This window comes from Eptesicus fuscus, chromosome 17 (assembly GCF_027574615.1).
Source record: "Eptesicus fuscus isolate TK198812 chromosome 17, DD_ASM_mEF_20220401, whole genome shotgun sequence".
Classification (NCBI taxonomy): Eukaryota; Metazoa; Chordata; class Mammalia; order Chiroptera; family Vespertilionidae; genus Eptesicus; species Eptesicus fuscus.
The window spans coordinates 16926644-16950175 of record NC_072489.1 but is presented as its reverse complement, the minus strand read 5'-3'; the positions used below and the strand labels follow the sequence as shown (position 1 = coordinate 16950175).

Below are 23532 nucleotides of genomic sequence, written 5' to 3'. Positions count from 1 at the left end.
ATATATATTATTAGTGTAATGATATCGGGGTCTATATTTTTAAAAAATTATGATTTAGGAAAAAATAAATTGTATTCACAGTAGATTCTTAAATGGAATATATGCATTAAATTATATGCTCAGAATTTTCTTTGTTATGTTTTCCTAAATTTTCATTAGTTTCTAACCTGTAAATGAATTGCTTTTGTAATCAGAAAAAAATATTTAAAGAAAAACAAGCCCTAGCCGGTTTGGCTCAGTGGATAGAGCATTGGCCTGCAGACCAAAGGGTCCCCGGTTTGATTCCAGGCAAGGGCACATACCTTGGTTGCAGGCTCCTCCCCAGCCTGGGCTCTGGTCAGGGCTTGTGCAGGAGGCAACCAATCAGTGTGTTTCTCTCACACTGATGTTTCTCTCTGTCTTCCCCTCTCTTTTCTACTCTCCCTAAAAAATCAATGGAAAAACATCCTCAGGTGAGGATTAACAAAAAAAATAATAATAACAAAAAAAGAAGAAAAATTTAATTTAAAAAACAAAGTATCTTTTAGTGGGGCAGGGACTAAAGCAATGCTTCAGTCCCTGGAAAGACAGTGTATTTCTTTTTACTGATTTAAAACAATAAAAAAATGGAAAATTTTAAATGCAAAAATAATACAAAACAAAAAAGAGTTCAGACTTACCAATTGAAGTAAAAAAGCCTGGATGGGCCAAAGACTGGGGAAGTAGAATCCCTACAATTAAAATATACCGGATCATCGTGGAAGTCATAATTTTACAGGTTCACACACCTACAAGAAAAATATGGCCATTACAAAATTATTTTTTTTTTTTACAAAACTTTTTTAAAAGGGTAGGAAAAGCTCCTAACTTATTTTTCTAATAAAAATGTAAGTCAGACCCTAAGGTTGCCCATGGAACTGTTGCTAATTATTGTAAATTGATTTAGTTATTTAATAAGCACCACTATCATATTTTTCATATAATTAGAGTACTAACTTGAGTTTTCATATTAAAAAAAGACGTTTGTTATCACCTGATAATTTATGCTTAACAAGTCAACCTGAGTTTATTTTCTCCTTAATACTAACTACTACAATTAGAGTAAATGGGTAACAGCTTTCATATAGCCTGAAAAATAACTTTCTGTGATCTGAGCTAAACCATCAATTTCCCATAACATATTTGACTTTGTTAAAGTAACTTAATTTAAATATTACCAAAATGCATTCTACTAAAATGTTAAGAGTATGTTTTAAAGTGAAAGAAGGTTTCAGAGATTTCTGATTAACCTTCTAATTTCCAACTTGATCCATCCTTTCCCTATATAGTATTATTATTTTCTTTCTTTTTTATTTCAGAAAGGAAGAGAGAGGGAGAGAGAAATATCAATGATGGGAGAGAAGCATTGATCAGCTGCCACCTCCACGCCCCCTAATGGGGATCGAGCCTGCAACCCAGGCATGTGCACTGACAGGAATCGAACTTGGGACCCTTCGGTCCGCAGGCCGACACTCTATCCACTGACCCACACCAGCCAGACAGTATTACATTTTAAAATAAGTTCAATTAGCCAGGCCGGTGTGGCTCAGTGGTTGAGCGTCGATCTATGAATCAGGAGGTCACAGTTAGATTCCCTCTCAGGGCACATGCCCAGTTTGCGGGCTTGGTCCCCAGTAGGGTGTGTGCAGGAAGTAGCTGATCAGTGACTCTCTCATCATTGATGTTTCTCTCTTTCTCTCCCTCTCCCTTCCTCACTGAAACCAATAAAAATATATTTTAAGCCCTAACTGGTTTGGCTCAGTGGATAGAGCATTGGCCTGTGGACTGAAGGATCCCAGGTTCGATTCCAGTCAAGGGCACGTACCTTGGTTGCGGGCACATTCCCAGTGGGGAGTGTGCAAGAGGCAGCTGATCGATGTGTCTCTCTCATCAATGTTTCTAACTCTCTATCCCTCTCCCCTCCTCTCTGTAAAAAATCAATAAAATATATTAAAATATATATTTTAAAAATAAGTTAAATTAAAAGTTGGGGATTTGGGAGTGATGAAAGATTTCTAAAATTGAATGTATAGACTGATGGTTGAAGAACATTGTGAAAGTACTAAATTATGAACATATAATTTGTATGGAGTATGAATTATATCTCAACAAAGCTGTTATTTTAAAAAAGTTGTACAGAATCCAAAAAGAATAAACAGCCCTGTCAATTTAAGCTAGTAATTTCTCTCCAAGGACTCAATGTTGAGTTTCTTATCTACTGTGTTCTATGTAAAAATCCTCAGCCTAGTACATAGCTGTGGTTTGTTTTTTTTTAACCTGGCAGCAAAGCCGTTCTTTTTAACTCATCCCTGTAAGCACTGTCTTCCTAGAATGTATTCTCCGTAGTGGATGCAGATATCAATAACCAACAGAAGGGTTTTACCCTGCTTTCCCAAATGCCCTGTTGGCGTTCTTCTCTTGCTCCTTTTCCATCATATACATGGACTTTAAGTCCTTCTTATTACCTTACAGGAGAATAAGTTACCATTACAGTTCCATTTGCCCCAGCAACAAGCCACTGGTTACTCTGACTTGTCATCCTATTTTTTTGTGCAGGTACCTCTGTCTGACTCTTCCCAAGAGACTTCATCTAAACCAGCAGGTTCAAGTCCACTTTGGAAAGCAACCTGTTCCAAAAACAAAGTAAAACCCACTTTCCTAATTTGAATCTCAATAAAATAGATCACCAGAGAAACCGACATTCTGGAAGTACTCCTAAGTCTCCTCCCTCAAGTTTGCTGCAAACTTCCAGATACTTCCAGAACCACACAGTAGTAAAATCCACTGCTCTCTTGGCTGCTTTACAGTAAGTCTTTTGGAAAGCTTCTAGAATGTCGCAGCTGCAGACACACTTCCTCTCCTGGGCTCCGGCCAAAGCACAAGGCTTTTTCAAAATCCTGGACTGTCTGAAGAGTCTAGAATCTTCTCACTTTAAACAGGTTTCTGACATAATTTTCTTCATAAATGTTATTTCCAGAAAATACAAATGCTTTTGCTGCACTAGATGTAGGCTAAATCAGAAATGTTGTCTAATGTTTAACTCTAATAAGAAAGTATAGATTTGTCAGATAAGAGGTTATTATCATTTTTTCATTGCTAAAATATATTCTGTCACTGAAATTTCTGTCATCTTTCCTCGTCCTTAAGCCTCACAATGAATCAAGAACCAATTAGCCTACACACATTACTAAAAAGAAGCTTGAAAATTTCATTTTAAAATGATAGAGCTGCCCTAGCCGGTTTTGCTCAGTGAATAGAGCATCGGCCTATGGACTGAAGGGTCCCAGGTTTGATTCTGGTCAGGGGCACATGCCTGGTTGTGGGCTCGATCCCCAGTAGCGGGTGTGCAGGAGGCAGCAGATCAATGATTCTCTCTCATCACTGATGTTTCTCTCTCTTCCTCTCTGAAATCAATAAAAATATATTTTAAAAATAAATAAATGACAGAATATAAAAATTAAAAGCATTAATCATATGGAGACTAAACATACCTTTACCTTACATTATGCTGCAAAATAAATTCTAGATGGATTAAAGAGTTAAAGTCAATAAAAAATAAAATAAAAATTTTAAAAAAGATACTGATCTCTCAAAGCAGAGAATTCCTAAATTTAAAAATGAATAAACAACCTACTGAAAGCCAGATGGTATTTAAATACACAAAACAGCCCTGGCCGGTGTAGCTCAGTTGGTTGGGTATCATCCCAGGCAGGGAAAGGTTGCTAGTTCAATTCCCGTTCAGGCGCATGCCCAGGTTGCAGCCTCCATCCCAGGAGGCAGCTGATGGATGTTTTGCTCTCACATTGATGTTTTGTTTTTTTCTCTCTCTCTCCCCTTTTCTCCCTTCTCTTAAAAAAAAAAATCAATAAATACACAAAATAATTTAGGTCTATATATGTTTAAAAAAAACAAATGTAAATCCTAGCCAGTTTGGCTCAGTGGATAAGAGTATTGGCCTGCGGACAAGAGTCCCTGGTTGGATTCCGGTCAAGGTCAAGTACCTCAGTTGCAAGCTCCTCCCCAACCCAGGGGACTCGTGCAGGAGGCAACCAAACGATGCGTTTCTCTCACATCGATGTTTCTCTCTGCCTTTCCCCCCATCTCTCTCTCTCTCTCTCTCTCTCTCTCTCTCTCTCTCTCTCTGTACTCTCCCTAAAAATCAATGGGAAAATATCTTCAGGTGAGGATTAACAAAACAAAACAAAAAGAATAACTATAAACTACAAACTGGGAAACTAAAGAAAATACAGAGGTCATTTAAGGCACTCTTACAACTCAATAAGAAAACCACTGACGTGTTAATAGATAAGTGGATTAGGAATGTAGAAAAATCACAAAAGAGGACCTACAGATAACCAAACAAACAAAAAAACCCTCAGTAATCAAGCACACAAAAAACTGAAATAAGATAGCTACTTTCTGCCCATTGAATAAACAAACAAATTAACAATTAAAAATATCTAATGATGGTGCTATATGTAAAGAAACTTAAAATGAACATATCCTTTAACTTGTGAATTTAAACAGAAAAATAAGGTTTGAACATTAACATCAACTTTCATTCATTACTGATGGAATAAAAAATGTTACAGCCACTTTGGAAGTCAGTTTGGCAGTTTCTTAAAACATTAAACATACATTTACCATACAATCCAGCAATCATGCTCCTTGGTATTTACTCAAGGAATTGAAAACATGTTCACATAAAAACCTGCACACAGATGTGTACAGCATCTTTATTCATAATGGCCAAAACTTGGAAGCAGCCAAGATAAATTGTGAATGTGTAAACCGTGGTACATCCAGACAATTGAATATTCTTCATTGCTAAAGAGAAATGAACTACCAAGCCATGAAAAGACATGGAGGAACATTAAATGCCTATTAGTAAGTGAAAGAAGACAATCTGAAAAAGCTATATACTATATGATTTCAAGTATATCACATTCTGGAAAACGCAAAACTATGAAGACAGTAAAAAGATCAGTATGTGTTGGGGGTGAATATGTGGCGCAGAGAGGATTTTTAGGGCAGTGAAAATACTCCATGATAAATACACACCATTATGCATTTGTCCAAAACCACAGACTATGCAACACCTAGAGTGAAGGGGTAATGTAAACTATGAGCTTTGTGTAATATGACGTGTCAATGTAGATTCACTAATTGTAATAAATGTACCACTCTGGTGGAGGATGTTGTTATGCATGTGTGTGGGCAGGGAGTATATGGGAAATCTCTGTACAGTCCTGTGAACCTAAAACTGCCCTAAAATAAATAAAATCTTAAATAAATAAAAATGAACATTATACAATACTCTAGTGCAGTGGTCGCCAACCTTTCGGACCTCACGGACCACTGGTTGGCGACCGCTGCTCTAGTGGAATCTGTATTGAGTGAGATTCAGTTTCTACTACTCTGACAGAATTATAAATATTGATCAAAATAAATTTTAAAAATTAACCATGTGTTCATAACCATGCAAGAAAATATGCAGAAAATTCACCAAAATGTAGTTGTCTCTGGACAGCAGAACACTAGATGATTTGTTTTGTTTATCTGTATTTTCCAGCATCCTAGGGTATATTAACTTTTATAACAAAAAATTAACTCTATACAAAATAATAAATCTAAAACATTAACTCCCATATTATGGCACCCTACGCCTTTAATGGAGTGGTTAACTACTCTCTAGCACAAAAAAGTAGCTAACTACACGTTTAAACATGTTCCACATGTTCCATTTTCCAGCTCTGCAAGACTCCAGACTTCTCTCCCTGCTTCAAAGACAGTTAAGCTTATTTGAAAGTAACCCACATATCTAGTAGGGAACTGTATTGTCAGAATAGCACACTTTTCTATTTTCCCTCTTCCCAGAGATGGACACATGACCCAGGCTAAGCCAGTCACTGGCCCTCATTCCCACGAACATAACTGTTGAGGGGTGGGATTTGTGAAATGGTCAAAAGCAGCTATTACTGCAGTTGCTAAGCTCAGAGAATATGAATTTGGAGCTGCCTGTGACCATCTTTCCAAGGATACATAGGAACCCAATCTACAAACAGGAAAAAGTCCTGCAGAGATAAGCAGTTCCCGGCTCCTCAGTACTGATTCTTCCCATTATTGCTTTGAATCTGTGAGCTACTCAAATAATCTTCCACCCAGCTAAGGGAGCTTATAAGTCCCCTCCCTTTTTTTATCCAAGTGCCAATCAAGGCCTCCTGTGAGTCCCAGGAGTCCCTCTTGCAGGGGCCAGATAAGTTCAAACCTTATAAATCCAGGACTTATAACAGTTGGGGCTGTCCCCATTTGGTTCTATAATTAACCCTCACCCAAAACACTTGGTAAAGCTGAGGAGGGCCCAAGGCTGTTCACTCCTTCTCCTCCCTCTACGCACCCCCAACAGGATTTCTGTCATTTGCAATAGGAATTTCAGACACATAGAGCATTACTCCCAACTGTCACGCCAACCTAAGCTAGTTAAAAATAATAATAAAGACAGCCCGGTAGAGCAGTGCTTCCCAAACTTTAGCTATATTGGAATCACCTACAGTCTGAGGTACCGAGACAATTTATTCAAGTTCTCAGGTGATGCTGATGCTACTAGTCTGGGGATCAAACTTTGAGAAACGCTAGGTATAAACATCCCTTCAAATCACACAAAAGGTGCTCCCTGCCTTTAAAATAGATCTTCCTTCAACTTATTTTCTTAAAAAAAAAAAAAAATCACTGAATTTCTAATTACTCTAGGGAATGGTTCCTCTAACCTGTCTTAATATTATGTTTCACCCATATTCCTTCAGAAACCTTAAGGGCATGTATGATATGACATAATATGTAAGTATATATCAATGAGGGGTTTTTAAAACACGATGGTTTCCTTATTAATGAAGTCTCACTTCCATTAATTTCCACACTCATTCAGTTAGCAGCTTTTAAAGCAAATCATATTTACAAGCATCTAGTCAAACATCCCAGAGACATTAGGGTTTTATCAAAAATAGTAAGACATGAATGTCTTCTGTTTTAATGCTCAAACAAGCTTGAAATACAATTGCAATGGGTTTAAGAGGTTGCAATCTCCTTTAAAAGTAAGGTAAATCACAGCTCCCTGAGAAGACAAACAGGAAAGAGAAATAGAGAAGGAAGAGAGGAAGAAAGCCAAAGAAGAGTCTGAGATAAAAAGATAAATTTATACTGGAATAAAATTTAGTATGAAACAGTATGGACCAGCGGTCACCAACCTTTCGGGCCTCACAGACCACCAGTGGTACGCGGACCACCAGTTGGCGACCGCTGGTATGGACAATATTAAGTTATCAGCTGAACAGTAAGTTCATGGGTATTTATTATCTAATTTTTATAACATACATGCATATTACATATAACATTTGGTATACATGAATATTATGTTTTAAAAACTGTTAGGGGGGAAGAAGATATGAAAAAAAATATTCCTGGGAAACATATTCTCAGGTGGGCCTGGATAAAAATAAATTACAAAGTGTATTATTAATCCAAATCTTTCCTAGAGTCTTTCTTCCAAGAAAGTCTAGTCCCCATACACTCAAAGGTCAATAAACCTGGGAACAGATTTTAAAACAGTTCTATTACATTGTAAATATTTACAACTTTGAGTTGTCAGAATTCATTGAATTGTACAAGTTATTCAATGAATTACTAGAACAGGGCATCTAGCAAATAATTCTATTAGCCTTTCAGTCTAACATTTTTCTTCCAAGAAAAACATTACAACATTTCTAAAAGTTTGTCTTTCCCAAACAAATCATTCAAAAATTAATAAAGCAGACTAAAGAATGCTTGATATTCTAATCTAAACTTTCTCTGACACTAAAAATTTTCCACAAGGCTCCTTCCAGCTCTTAACATACCTCCCACAACTGTTCCAACCCTGCTTTTAGAGGACTCCAGCTTTAAGTTTGTTTTTCCTACAGATAGCCCATATTCAACTGTTGGTCTTCCTGACATGTGTTAGACTTTAATCTTTTTGACAGTTTTTATGACCAATGCAAAAAAAACAACAACAACATAATTCAGGCTTTTAAATCAGACCAATACAATGTGGTATACCAGTACATCAAAAAATGTGGCATGTCTCTTTCATATAAGTAGGATGGATTTTCCAAGACTACTAAGAGTGATTACTAGTTATATTCCTGTTCTTCCCAATAATCCCTCGGCAAATTGCCATTTGTTTTAACTTAATTCCATGAATTCCAGTCATATTTCTGATCCCAAAGAGAGTGAGTTACATCTTTAGTACTTACAATCTCATGGACGAGTGCTTTAATGGTATGACCAACTTTTCTATCAAAAACTCAGAAATCACGCTAGCCTCTTTCCCACAGCTTTCTGTACTTGAGCAGTGAACCCAGTCATAGGCATAATCCCAAAAGAACAGCATTTCAAGCTTCGGTTAGAAAGAAGCTTTAAATCAAGACATTGTCCTTAACTGAAAGTGCTGCACAGGCTGTATTTTGGAGGTTCCTCCAAAGTTCAAAACTTCCCCTTCCTTTCCTGTCAGAAAAAACCTGAAGATAACTTAAAAAATACCTCTGCTTTTTACCATATAACACCCCTACTTCCTTCCTTATGGAAAATGCCGCTTTCTACCATTTTGACTGCCCCATTCCACCTGTAATTCATCCCTATAATTTCAACAGTCATTTTATATAGCACATTTCCCCTTACCAAATAGCTAGTCAAAATTCTTTACCAGAAATTCTGAAAATGAAACTGAGAAAGAAATGGCACTCTCTCTCTGAATGCCTGGACTATATAAATAAAGCTCAGGAGAAGTTAGGGACCAAGTTTTGACATATGGGTCAAAAAGCATACGAAGCATATATGAAAAGATTAAAAATGAAGCCGATATGCAGAGAGGAAGACAGACGAGGGACAGAAGAAAGCATTGTGATGTTCCTGTTACTCTTGAAGTCTAATCACACTCCTGACCTCTGGTTGCTGAGACAGCTCCCTATCCCCACAATATTTAAATAAATTCCACTTTGTGCTAATATGAGTTAGGTTTCTGTTTAACCCAGAGTCCTAATTAATATAGTTTCTCTCATCAACCCTATACTTAAAATTTCAACTGCAAAATAAATAAGACTTATGTTTTGTTTTGTTTTTGTGGGGTTTTTTTATATATATTTTATTTATTTTTTACGGAGAGGAGGGGAGAGGGATAGAGAGTTAGAAATATCGATCAGCTGCTTCCTGCACACCCCCTACTGGGGATGTGCCTGCAACCAAGGTACATGCCCTTGACCGGAATCGAACCTGGGACCTTTCAGTTCACAGGCCGGCGCTCTATCCACTGAGCCAAACCAGTTAGGGCAAGACTTATGTTTTTATTCCTCCCTCTTCCCTATCACCAGAAAGCAGTATTATTTTTCAATGATATTTTAACTCTTTTTGCTTAATTGTTGAGAGCCAATAAATGCTACTTCTTCTATACCACAGATGCAGAGTTTAAGAATAAATGTGGGCCAGGCCGGAGTGGCTCAGTGGTTGAGCATCGACCTATGAACCAGGAGGTCACGGTTTAATTCCAGGTCAGGGCACGGGATACAGGCTCGATCCCCCATGTGGGGCATGCAGGAGGCAGCCAATAAATGATTCTCTCTCATTATTGTTTCTATCTCTCTCTCCGTCTTCTTTCCTCTCTGAAATCAATAAAAATATATTTTTAAAAAAGAATGTGATTTTAATCTATTTTTTAAAGATTTAAATTGAAATTTGAATTCACAATTGAAGTTAAAACTCAATATTTAAAGTTTTTGTTTCAACTAAGAAAGTCAAGCTCCCCTACACCAGAAACATTTTACAAATAAATGTTGGCTGATGGGAAAGATTTGAGAAAGAAATTAATCTTATTATTAAAATGGTGCCATTCTCCGCTGACTTTTAAACTATGTAATACTAGAGGCCCAATGCACGAAAATTCATGCAAGAATGGGCCTTCCTTCACCTGGCTGCCGGCACCGCCTTCGCTCTGGCAGAGCCGCCTTCCCGCCTTCCCGCCTTCCCACGCTGCCCAGAGGCCTGGAGCGGCTGCTGCGGAACGCAACGATGCAAGGGTCCTGCCCTGCCCGCTCGGAGCCTGCATATGCAAATTAAACCCACCATCTTTGTTGGGTTAATTTGCATACTCACTCCTGATTGTCTGGTGGGTGTCGTGAAGGTACGGTCAATTTGCATCTTACTCTTTTATTAGTGTAGATACATCTCCACTATTTTGAACACTTCAAAAATATGTTTTTATTTATTTTAGAGAAAGAGTGGGAGAAAGAGAGAGAAACATCAATGATGAAAGAGAATCACTGATCGGCTGCCTCCTACACGCTCCCTACTTTTTAAATACTTAACCAGTGTTTTGATAGTCATGTTATGAAATACAGTTGCAGATTGAGCCCTGACCAGGAATCAAACTAGACACTTCTTAGTGCATGGGTCAACAACGATCAACTATTTCGAAACTTTAGTTAGAAATGCACCCATTTGGTCAGTCTCTTCCATGTTTCTATGTCTCTGGATCTGTTTTGTTCATCAGTTTATTTTGTTCATTTGATTCCACATATAACTGAGATCCTGTGATACTTGTCTTTCTCTGACTGGTTTATTTCACTCAGCATAATATTCTCCAGGTGCCTCCATGGTGTCTCAAAGGCTCCACATTGGCCAACTATATTAGATTGAAAAGCTTATCACTGAGAATCAAACCCAGGACCTAAAGACCAGCACCACCAGCCAGCATCAGCAACCATGGACCACCTCCAGCATCCACTCTGCTTGGAATTGCGGATCCCACAGGACCACAAGTAGCCTCTTGCATCAGCTTAAAATAATAACCTCTTGCTCAGCCTGCCCTGTAGGAACTGATAAATTGAGTGAGGTTTCCATTCTCCTGTAGCCTTAGTGAAAAGGTTGGCTGTCTCTCCTTGGTTCAGTGTTAGAATGAAGAGCTGGTGCTCACTCAGAGTAATGGTGCGTGTTATTGTGTCTCCCCTCCACCCCAACCCTGCTCATCACCATTTACACAGAGCATCTCCAGACTTTGTTTCTTAGTCCTCAACAATAAACAGAATTGCCTCCCTGAAAGAAAGGAAGAAAGGAAGGGAGGAAAGGAGGAAGAAATGCATTCCCCAATGTAGGAAAAAGGTCAGATTTATTGTTCCCAGTATGGAGAATATTAAAAAAATTACCATAAGTGTTATCAAGAACCCCAAATTAGTAAGATTCATCAGGAATGTCCACCTTTATTAGATGGTCCCTCTAATAGGAAGCATAATAAGCATAAAGGTAAGGTTATCAAAATATGAGGTCCAATCTGACCATCAGCAAGTAACAAAAAAAACAAAAAAACTGTAATTTAGAAGTGCCTAGGATGATACCTGGCACATAGAAGACACTTAAGAAATGTTATTTCTGGATGTGGGGCAAGCGCTGAATAGCTGGACTTGTTGCCAAGAGCATCTCAAGGCACGTTGGGAAAGAAAAGGCTTGGAGAATGGTGGGAAGCCCACACAACCTCAAACCTGGGCTAAGTGAGAAGAAACAAGTAGCACAGAAGAAACAAGTAGCACAGAAACAAATAGCACAAATCAGGCTCTTTATCGTTTAGGAATTCACGTGGGAAAAGAGAGTGGACAGAGGCAGTGGAAGGGAAGAAGGAAAACAAGTAAACATCAAACTGTACATGCTTTCCTTGTTGCTTAAATGTTGGTATTTCCAAATGTTAATATATAATTCTCATTTTAAGAAAGAATTTGCAGTATCTTCTCTTGGTTGTATTAATGAAACTGTATTTCATAACATGACTATCAAAACACTGGTTAAGTATTTAAAAAGCTGTAATATAAAAAGCAGCAATCCTTTAGAGATTTAAACTGTAAAACTAGGTTTGTTTTCTAATTTGGAGACTGCTAAATATATATATGGGAAGTTTTAAAGCCTGATTTTTAAGTTTAAAGAACATATTTAGATACATACGTAAAAACTTTAAAACTATATACAGCAATTAAAAGAACTCCAAAAATATTAACAATGTCTCAGAAATGGGTTCACAATCACTTCTCTTCACTCAACTTCTGCTTTTTATTTAGTAAACATATTGTTAATAGACTATTTCTATAAATAAACAAACAAATGAGCTAAAAAACAAAGTCAAAGTAGCACTAAAGTGAACAGACAAATTCGAATCATGGACAGAGTTCGAAAAATCCAAATGATTAACTCCACAGCTCTACTAGTTGGCATAATACCACCACCACTCCCTTATGCTCCAAAACAAATTTCATCCTGATAAGAGAACTTCAGTGTCTTCACCACCCTAAGGGCACAAGTGAAAAGTAAAATTTTGTACAATATATATTTTAGATTTTTTAAGCTTCAGTAAGGAGTATGAGGTGAAGGCCAACTATTCCCCAAGTAGAGTTTTCAATAAAACATCATTAAAGACTGAATTTTTAAAGCAAGTTATACTACTTAAAAAAATAATCATTTGAAAAAAGTGGCATTCCCTTTAGAAAAGAATGTTTTTATACAAATAATAACCAATCACAGGAAGCAATAAAAAGTTACCTCATTCGTAATACTAATAAATACATTAATTACCTGAGAATAAACTTAAGAAAATTTAAATTGACCCTAAAATGTTTAACTCAAAATGGATTAAAGACTACTTTGAAGTTTAAAACTATAAACCTCTTAGGGGGGAAAAGATATAAACCCTCATAACCTTGATTAGGCAACTGGATAATAATACCCAGGCAAGTTTCTTAGATGTGACACCTAAAGCGCAAATTTAAAACTTCTGTCCTTCAAGTAAAAGTCAATCCACAGAATATGGAAAAAATTTGCAAATCATATTTCTAATAGACCTTTAGGACCTGGAATATATACAGAATTCTTAGAACAATGAAAATATTAAAATAGTCCATTTTTTTTAATGGGAAACGAATTTTTTAATTTTTTATTTACTTATTTTTCAGAGAGAGAGGAAAGGAGAGAGAAATATCAATTTGCTATTCCACTTATTTATGCATTCATTGATTGGTTCTTGTATGTGCCCTGACTAGGGATCGACAATGCTCTAACCAACTGAACTACCTGGCCAGGGTTTAAATGGGAAAAGGATTTGAAGAGACATTTCTCCAAAGAAGATATAAAAAAAGCCAATAAATACATGAAAAAACACTCAACATCATTTTATGGAACTGCCAATCAATACCACAAAGGATATCACTTCACAGCCCCTAGGATAACTATAGTGAGGGGGGAAAGTTGATGAGGATGTGGAGAAACTGAAACACTCATACACTGCTGGTAGGAATGTAAAATGGTAGAGCTACTTTGGAAAAGTTTTTCAGTTCCTCAAAAAAGTTAAACATAGCCCTAGCTGGTTTGGCTCAGTAGATAGAGCATTGGTCTGTGGACTGAAGGGTCCCGTGTTCGATTCCGGTCAAAGGCATGTGCCTGGGTTGCAGGCTCGATCCCCAGTGAGGGGCATGCAGAAGGCAGATGAACAATGATCCTCTCATCATTGATGTTTCTATCTCTCTCTCCCTCTCCTTCCTCCCTGAAATCAATAAAAATATTTTTTTTTAAAGTTAAACATGGAGTTACCATATGACTCCACAATTCCACTCCTAGATTTATACCTGAAAGAAATTAAAAATCATGTCCATACAAATATTTGTACATGAATATTCATAGAAGTATTCATAATAGTCAAAAAGATGAAAACAACCCAAATGTCCATCAGTTGAAGAATGGATAAACAAAATATGATATAGCCACACAATGGAATATTATGCAGTGGTATACATGCCACAACACAAATGAACCACTAAAACATTTTGCTAAGGGAAAAAAATCTACAGAGATAAAAAGTAGATTAGTGGCTGCCTAGGGGAGAGGGACAGGAGTAATTGCTAATGAATATGGGTTTTCTTTTTGGAGTGATAAAAATGTTCTAAAATTGATTGTTGTGATGGTCCCACAGCCCTGTGCGTGTATTAAAAGCCATTGAATTGTACACTTTAAAAGGTCATTGTATAGTATGTGAATTATATCTCAATACAGCTGTTTAAAAAAAAATCAACATACATTCTCATTTCACTGGGTAAATACTTAGGAATAGGAATGCTGAGTTGTATGGTACATGTAAGTTTGTTTACCTTTATTAAGAACTGCCAAATGTTTTTCTAAAGTTACAATACCACTTGCATTGCCATCAGCAATGGAAGATGTACCAATTGCTTCACGTTCTCATTAGCATTTCATATTGTCATTTTTTCCTTCATTTTTTTAATTTATTGATTTTCTCACTAGGTATACAATGGTATCTCGTTCTGGTTTTAATTTGCAATTCCAAAATTACTAATGATTTTTAATATCTTTGGGTGTGTTTATTTGCTGTCCATACACCTTGTTTGGTAGTTTGTACTTATATCTTTTGCCAAATTTTTAACTAGGCTGTTTACCAATTATTACATTTTCTGAGTTCTTTTCTTTGTTGTTAATCCTCACCCGAGGATATTTTTCCATTGATCTTTTAGAGAGGGGAAAACAGAAACATCGATGTGAGAGAAACACATCGACTGGTTGCCTCCTGCACATGCCCTGACCAGGGCGCAGGCTGGGGAGGAGCCTGCAACCAAGGTACATGCTCTTGACCAGAATTAAACCCGGGAGCCTTTAGTCCACAGGCCAACGCTCTATCCACTGAGCCAAACCAGCTAGGGCCTGAGTTCTTTCTATAATACTAGAGGCCCGATGCACGAAATTCATGCAAGAGTAGGCCTTCCTTCCCCCAGCTGACGGCACCGGCTTCCCTCTGGCACCCGGGACCCAGGCTTCCCTCAGCCCCGCTTCATCCAGCAGGTTATCCAGAAGGACGTCCGGTCTAATTAGCATATTACACTTTTATTATTATAGATAAGTCCTTTGTCAGAATGTGAAAGAGGAATATTTACTACCAGTGTGCAGCTTGTCTTTCATTCTCATAACACTGTTTCAGTTGTTAATTTGGTTGAAGTTGAATTTATCAATTTATTCATTTATAGATAATGCTTTTGGTGTCATATCTAAGAAATCTTTGCCTGACCCAAGGTGAAAAAGATTCTGTTGATATTTTCTTCAAGATATTTTATAGCTTTCGGTCTTACCTTGAGGTCTATGAATCATTTTGAACTAGTTTTTGCATAACGTGTGAAGTATTTTTTGCATTGAGACTATAATAAAGGAAAAGATGCTACTTTATTGTTGAGTACCGATTGCTCTGAAATCCTGTTTCCCTCCCTCTTTTGACCCACATCTGGGTGAAGCAATAAGAGTTCAGCCTTTCACTCCCTCTGTGTTGGTGGGAAGTTACACACATGGGAACTATCAAACAGGTCCCTCCTCCGAGCCACAATATAAACTAAAACCAGCCACCCCGCTTCACTCTTGCTCCATTCTGGACAAAACCTAAGCCCTTGTCCTTGAAGAATCCTTTTGCACTTTATTGTGCAAGTAAACTTTATTTCATATTTCATATCCATTGGTGCTTTTAATAAATTCCTAGGCAGGGGGGCTGACTAGTGTCTAATAGGGGATATTAGGTGCCCAAATAAAACAGAGATTTTTTTGTATGAGTATCCAATCTTACCTAATAATAGACAAGCATGTAAACTGACCGTACCTCCACTATGCCACCAGCCAATCAGGAGTGATATGCAAATTAATCCAACAAAGATGGCGGTTAATTTGCATACTCAGACCCCGAGTGATGGGGGCAGGATGCAGGCGTTCAGCCCCACCCCCGGTCTCTCAGGGCCTCTGGCAGAGTGGGAAGGAGGGGCCGGAGCGGAAAGAGGCGGCTCCCAGAGCGGAAAGAGGCGGATCCAGGGCCTGAGCGGAAAGGGGCTGGGCCGGAGTGGAAAGGTGGTGCCAGCAGCCAGGGAAAGGAAAGCCCATTCTAGCACAAATCTTCGTGCACCGGGCTTCTAGTTATTCCATACTATCCTTTCTGTACTGAACTGCCTTTATAACTTTGCCAAAAACAAAATGGCTATTTTTGTGTGGATTCTCTACTTTGTTCCATTAATCTGTATGTTTATCTTTTCTCCAATACCACGCTGTCTTGAGTACTGGCAGCTATACAATAAGTTGAAATCAGGTAGTGTGAGTTTTCCAACTTTGCTCTTCTTTTTCAAAACTGTTCTGCCTTTTCTACTTCCTTTTTATTATATCAATTTTAGATTCAGCTTGTCAGTTTCTCTAAGAAATTCTACTGAGATTTGGATTGGAATTGTATTGAATCTACAGATCAGTTGGAGAAGAATAGAAATCTCACCAAGAATGAGTCTTCCAATCCATGAATATGATACATATCTCCATTTATGTAATTACTCTTTGGTTTCATTCATTGGTGTTTTATAATTTTCAGTATACAAATCTTGGACATATTTTTCAATACTTAAATATTTTATGGTTTTTGGTGCTATTGCAATGGTACTTTTAAATTGTAATTTTCCATTGTTATTGCTAGTATAAAGAAATACAGTTGAGCCCGGCCAGCATGGCTCAGTGGTTGAGCAACAACCTATGAACCAGGAGGTCGTGGATCAATCCCGGTCAGGGCACATGCACAATATTTCCATATCACATATGCATTTTTGTTGTTGTTAATCCTCACCCAAAGATATTTTTCCCATTAATTTTTTTAATGTTTATAATAAAACCCAAGCTAATATTTTTAAATGTTTTTATTGATTTTTAGAGAGAGAGGAAGGGAGAGGTATAGAGAAATAGAAACCCATGAGAAGTATCATCAATCAGCTGACTCCTGCCCACTCCGTACTGGGGATCATGCGCACAACCTATGTAAGTGCCCTGACTGGGAATCGAACCAGTGACCTCTTGGTTCCTGGGTGGATGCTCAATCATTGAGCCACACCAGCCTGGATTTTTTATAGAAAGTGGAAGAGAGGAAGGGAGGGAGGAGAATAAGGGGTGGGGGAGGAGAGGAAGATAGGGAATGAGAGAGAGAGAAACATCAATGTGAGAGAGATACATCAATTGATTGCCTCCCCCATGCACCTGGGCCAGGGATCAAACCTGCAATCCAGGTACATGCCCTTGACCAGGAATCAAACCCAAGACCCTTCTGATAGATCCTCCCTTCCCCCAACTGATGGATGGAGTATGACGTAAACTCCACCTGCAGCCGGACATTCCTGAACACCTTATATGGACTGTACATTGAACCACCAATCAGCACCTGCCAAATACCCTAAGCCCCTGATTCCTAAATCCCTAGGTGCCTAATCATGTGCCTTACATGAAACCACCAATCAGCGTGTGCTGAGTGCCCTCTTTTCCTCCCCTCAAAAGGCGCTTACACCCCAGCTCGCCCTCTCTTTTTCCCTCTGGAAGGGAGCCGGCAGGGGTCTTCTCCTCCAATAAAGCCTGTATCCTGGTATCCAGGTTCTCCGGCCTCTGTTTCATCTTTCACCTTCTGTGCTTGGGTCGACATGCTAACCACTAAACCACACTGGCCAGGGCTGTACTTGAATTTTTTGACCCAGGATTCACACCTATTAGATTCTCAATGGATTCATGACCTCAAAAGAAGTTGAAAATTGCTAAGTATTTCACAGGGTACACTTTTCAAATCTAAAAGGAGTAATTAAATAAAATCGGTGGGGGCTTGCCCAAGGCGGGAATGGCTGTGGGGGGAGGGGGTAATCAATTGGGGAAAAAGGAGACTTATGTAAACCTTTAGACAATAAAAAAATAATTAAAAAATAAAAATAAAAGGAGTAATTATATCCCAGTTTATTATTAATTGCTAAGTAAAATCAGACTTTCCATTCACAGAAATGAAGGTTCAGAAGCTTAATGACGACATCCCTGGAATAAAAGCAGGAGTTTGAATTTAATTGCCCTATGAAAGATACTGCTTGTCAGTATACAACCCACTCTGCAGTTTTAGAAAAGGTTAACATCTCCTTACCAAAAATCCAAGCTTCACCTGCAACAACCTGAACTACCTAGCTGATATAAACTTTCTTTTTTTAATAGTCTTTTGCACTGCTTAAATAATTATTATTCTGCAATAATTAAAAGTTATATACAATCTGTCATCTATTTTGCTACCTTAATTACTAAGACACAAAATGGCTATTGTAACTATATGCCTGCCAAAGCCCTGGCTTTCGGTACTTCAAAATAAAATACATTTTAAGAGGTCAAAGGAAACAGCATTAGCCATCTAAAAAAAAAAAAAGAAAGACAAAGTAGTCCTTTTTTCCAGTTAGTCTATGTTAAATTTATAAGAAGTATTTACCATCAGCTATTTAAATGTTCCAAAGCAAAAAAAAAAAAAAAATTGACATAACTTTTAAAGGTAAGTGATAACACCTATGTTTCCCACAGAAGAAATATTTAAAGTTCATATTTTTCTAAAACTACACTCAGGCTAAAACCAAAGTTAAAGAAAAATCATGAAGTGTCTATTTAAATTTCAAATCAAGGCTAAACATCTTCAAGACTGTCCACTTTCAGCTTCTTGGATATTCTCTGCTAAGGTGTCCACTTTCTCCATGGAAACTTGATCAGAAAAAAATCCCTTTGAGATGTGTTATAAATTAAATTCCAGTGTTCCTGCTATGCGGGATGAATATTTCATTTGATTATTTTAGGAAAAGACTAGCCTCATTCATAAACTACGTCTGAACCTAAAAGGGGAAATGTGTTTCCTTCCAGAACCTTAAAAAAAAAAAAAGCCAAAAAGTTGATGAAAGAACCCTGCTGCCACGTCCTTTCCCCTCCCCCACCCACGTAGCGGCCGCTTCATCCCTGAGCGCGCATTCCTGGGCAAAGTGGGAGCCGCGGCTCCCGGGAACCAGGAACAGTTCAGACCCATTCCTAAAAGGAGAGCGAGCTCCTTACTCATCCCCTCCTGAAGCAAACGGTGCAGGAACTCCAAGGCTTCTCCACTCCACCCCGACGCAGAAGATGGTTTAGTGTCTAAAAACTAAATTGTGTTTATTTTTTATTTTTACTTATTTATATATATTTTTTATTTTTTCCCCCATCACTATTTATTCCCTCTGTGCCCTCTTCCACCGCGCCCCCTGCGCCCCCGCAAAAAAACAACAACACAACACCGGATCGTAATTAATACCTTCAATTGTTTCGGAAAATAGTCTCATATTGACGGTACCGTTCTTCCTCCCCCTTTTAAGACACAGATGCGGGGGCCACGCATGTACCCTAACTCCAAGTTCTCACACAACCATGGAACACGGGTGGGCTTCAAAAGCAGCTAACTCCGCCGAGAGGCAGGCAGGCGGGGGAGGGGGAGCGGCCCACGCGCCTTTGGAAAAGTCTCGGTAAAAAGAGGGAAGGGATCAGCAGCCGCGCTTCCCCGACGACCGGCCGCCCCGACAGCCGACTTCCTCCACCCAAACGTCGGGAACTCGCCGCCCGGGGCCACGTCTAGCGGCTCCAGCGGCCCCAGCTGTGCGCAGCCCCGGCGTGAAGCCTGAACTTCTGCCCGGACCCGGAGACGCTCCCTCCGAAAGGGTGAGGATGCCCGGGGAGCCGCCGCTCGGAGCCTCACCACCCGCTCTCCGGGGCCACAGGCGAACCCTCCGCTGCCCTGGAGGCCAGACACCCCCCGCCCCGCACGCGCGTCCCCCACCAGCTCGGCCGGGAGGGCCAGGTACGAGGGGAGCTCGGGGAAATCAACAGGGTGATGCCTCCCGGGGAAGAAACATTCAAGAAAGTTCTGGTCCTCGGGGCGGGGACAGAGGCTGCCGCAGCCCGAACGGCCGGGGGCGCTCACCGGGCAGGAGGTGGGAAGGGGCGCACAGACGCGGGCAGAGGGGCCTCCGGGCCGGCCAGGGGTCGCGAGGCGCAGGGCGAGGGGCCGAGCCTCCAGCGAAGAGGCTGAGGCTGCAGCGGAAAGCTGGAGGACCCCCACCCCGCAAGCCATCCCACCGGAGGGGGGCAGGGGGCCGGACCACCGGGACCGTGGAGAAGGTCCACGGCTGCCGAAGGGCCTCGGCCTCCGTGTCCTCGGCCCGGGGAGCGTCTCACCTGGGAAGCGGGGCGGGAGCGCGTTCCTCAGTGCCCTGTTGCCTGCACCCGGGCGGGCTCCCTCCTCCGTCCCTCTGCCCGCTGGCGGCGCGACTGGGCAGCAGAGGGAGCCAGTAAGCCTTTTATAACCCCGGGCCGCGCCGGCAGCGCCGGAGAGGGGGCGACCGCAGCCTCTACGTGAGCCCGATCACACCAGCGTCCGCCGAGCGCGCAGGCGCCGCTGGCCGCCCGCCCCCGCCCCCGCCCTGCCCCGCCCACTCCCGTGGCCCACGCCCGCTCTCCCCACGAGCTCGTGGAGGCTGCGGCCGGGAGGGGGGCCCGGCCAGCGGCCCGGGACGCAACGCGCCTGCGCAAGGTTCTCGCCTGGCCACAGTCACCGTGGTTACCTCGAACGTGCCCAGCTCCTTTGCATCAGGTTCTTCGGCGCCTTCATTTCAGCGTCGGCCTCTGGCCTGAAGGACGAAGGCACCGGGAAGGAGATAGCTTAAACCGGAGAAGCGGAAGGGAGTAGCGTAGAAAAAGGAGCCGAAAGCGAGCTTCCGGTGCATCCCGGGTATCTCAGCGGTCCTGGCCCTGAGCCTTTTTTGCTTTACTAACTTCCCTTTTTCACCTCTCCTGTCGTGCAAATCTCTCTTCGCCTTTATATTTTATCAGTAGGTAATGGACTCTGTGCTCCAGAAACAGATTTTATTTTATTATTTTTTAAATTAAATCTCTATTGTTGAAAGTATTACAGATGTCCCTTTTTACCCCTCACTTGACCCCTTCTAGCCCGCCCCCACCGCCTGCCCGGGCCTTCACCACCCTGTGTTCTGTGTTCATGGGTTATGCATATATGCATACAAGTTCTTTGATCTCGTCCCACCCCAGCCAGCCTCCCCCGCCTTCCCTCTGAAGTTCTGCAGTCTGTTCTGTGCGTCTATGTCTCTGGATCTATTTTGTTCATCAGTTTGTTTTATCCATTAGATTCCACATAGGAGTGAGATCGTGTGATACTTGTCTTCCTCTGGCTTATTTCGCTTAGCATAATACTCTCCAGGTCCCTCCATGCTGAGACAGATTTTGATTTTGATTTTTTTTTGGTTCAATTCCTGGCCTAGTCCCCTATAACGTTGGGCATTAACCCCTCTGTGTCCCAGTTTCCTCATCTATGAGGGTAGATACCTCATAGGATTATTGTGAGAATTAAATGACAATGTATGTAAAGCACTTAGCACAAGCCTAACACAGAGAAAGGATTGGTAAATAGATTGTGTTGTTGTAGCACAGCATGTCAAACTGTGGACCCACGCATGAGGCCCACAATGAGTATTTTGCAGCCCAGCCAATGCAATGGTATGTAAGAAACATTTTAATAAAAATGTTGTAACTTAATTTTTACAATATCCTGTTATACATAATTATTATTAATAATGAACTACAACGTTCACTAATGACTGATTACTGTAATCGTGTTGCATTCATTTCCCTTATGCGCCTTACGTGCAGGCGCACCATTTCTCTCCACTAATACTAGCAGCAAATATTTTAGCAGCCGATTGCCACATCATTAGTCTTGTACTGACTTGTTTGGTGTGCGCAACAGGAAATATTCTGCTTTCGGAGAACAAGAAAAATAGGTTTATTTGTGTTACACTTATTAATTTGTGCAGTTATTCCGTGGTAAGTTAATGTTCAAGAAAAAATATTAATTTTTATTAAAATGTTCTATTATTTTATGTTAACGATGACTCATTTCTTTCAGCCCTTTGTATTCAGCATGTCTCTATCGAAATAAACCTACGTTTCTATGAAAATTGAAGCTTTTGTTTTTTTGCGGCCCACATAAACTTACACCTTGTTTATTTGGCACGTGTTAGCCTTTGGGTTTGACATGCTTGTTGTAGCATATAAGGCACCCAATGTTGTCTTAGTCTTAGTCAAGCATTTGCCTTGGTCATTACGTTGCTAAAAGAAGAAAGCTTTACTATCAGGAAGCATACCATGAAGGAGATAATCTTTCCCTTGTCAGTGAAAGGGAAGAATGACTTCTCTAAGACTTATTCTTTAAAAATTGCTTCTAAAGTTTTCCATTGTTGCTAAAAAGCATAGTAATTAAACACTAACATTTGACTCTTCCCTAGGAAGTGGGGTCAATTATACAGACGCAGAAATAGAGGGAGGGTCCTTTGGGAGCCCTAGGCAGTAGATACTGTAGTGCCCCCCTTACCTGGGATTTCGCTTTCTGCAGTTTCCGTGGTTTCTGCAGTCGTGGTCTGAAAATATTAAATGGAAAATTCCAGAAATAAACAATTCATAAAGTTTAAATTGCACGCTTCTGGATACCATAATGAAATCTTGAGCCATCCTGCTCCATCCCTCCCAGGTCATGAATCATCCTTTGTCCAGCTTATCTTCGAGGTCTACCCTTCCTGCCCATTTAGTCACTTTGTAGCCCTCTGGGTTATCAGCTCCGCTGTCACAGTATCACAGTACTTATGTTCAAGTAAACTCTTTTCCTTAATGGCCCCAAAGCACAAGAGTAGTGAGGCTGGCAATCCGGATGTGCCGAAGAGAAGCTGCAAAGAGCTTCCCTTAAGTGAAGAGGTGAAAGTTCTCACTTAAGGAAAGAAAGAAAATCATATTTTGAGATTGCTAAGAATGAATCTTCCATCTGTGAAATTGTAAAAAAGGGAAAAAGAAATTCATGCTGCCCTAACTGGTTTGTCTCAGTGGATGGAGCATCAGCCTGCGGACTGAAGGGATCCAGGTTCGATTCCGGTCAAGGGCATGTACCTTGGTTGCCGGCACATCCCCAGTAGGAGGTGTGCAGGAGGCAGCTGATCCATGTTTCTCTCTCAATGATGTTTCTAACTCTCTATCCCTCTCCCTTCCTTTCTGTAAAAAAACCAATAAAATATATTTTTTTAAAAAAGAAATTCATGCTAATTTTGCTGTTGCACCTCAAACTGCAGAAGTTACAGCCACAGTGTGTGGCAAGTGCTTAGTTTAGATGAAAAAGGCATTAAATTTGTGGGTGGAAGATGTGAACAGAAAACCTTGTGTTCCAATTGACAGCAACATGTTGCACCGGAAAGCACTGAGCCCCAGCAAGGGATCCCCTGACGTGAGTGACCATATTAACATAACTTTTATTTCAGCACATTGTTATAATTATTCTGTTTTATTATTAGTTGTTAATAACTTACTGTGTCTGATTTACAAATTGAATTTTATCTCAGTATGTATGTATTGAGACAAAACATAGTATATATAGGGTTTCAGGTATCCCCTGGAGATTTTGGAACGCATCCCCCATGTATAAGAGGGAACTACTGTATAGTGATGTTTAAATCAGCTGTCTTAAAGCATGGTTGGGAGTCCCTAGGGTCAAAATTATCTCATATTAAGACTTTACTT

The 23532-nt window shown here is 40.1% G+C and overlaps 1 protein-coding gene across 3 annotated transcripts in view; it reads right to left on the bottom strand.

Annotated features, from left to right (window-relative positions):
• P4HA1 (prolyl 4-hydroxylase subunit alpha 1) overlaps positions 1-22504 on the bottom strand; it is an 83124-nt gene extending 60620 nt beyond the window's left edge. For 2 of the 3 annotated variants that reach the window (XM_008145392.3, XM_008145393.3), the window contains exons 1-2: positions 20134-20325; positions 660-767 (exon numbers count right to left, since the gene is read on the bottom strand). In XM_008145392.3, coding sequence (XP_008143614.2) covers positions 660-747 — 88 coding nt within the window. In that variant the 5' untranslated portion in view covers positions 748-767; positions 20134-20325. Of the gene's footprint in view, positions 1-659; positions 768-20133; positions 20326-22342 lie in introns of those variants that run through there. The other variant, XM_054728759.1, reaches the window with a different exon arrangement.
• Between the last annotated feature and the right edge of the window lie 1028 nt (positions 22505-23532).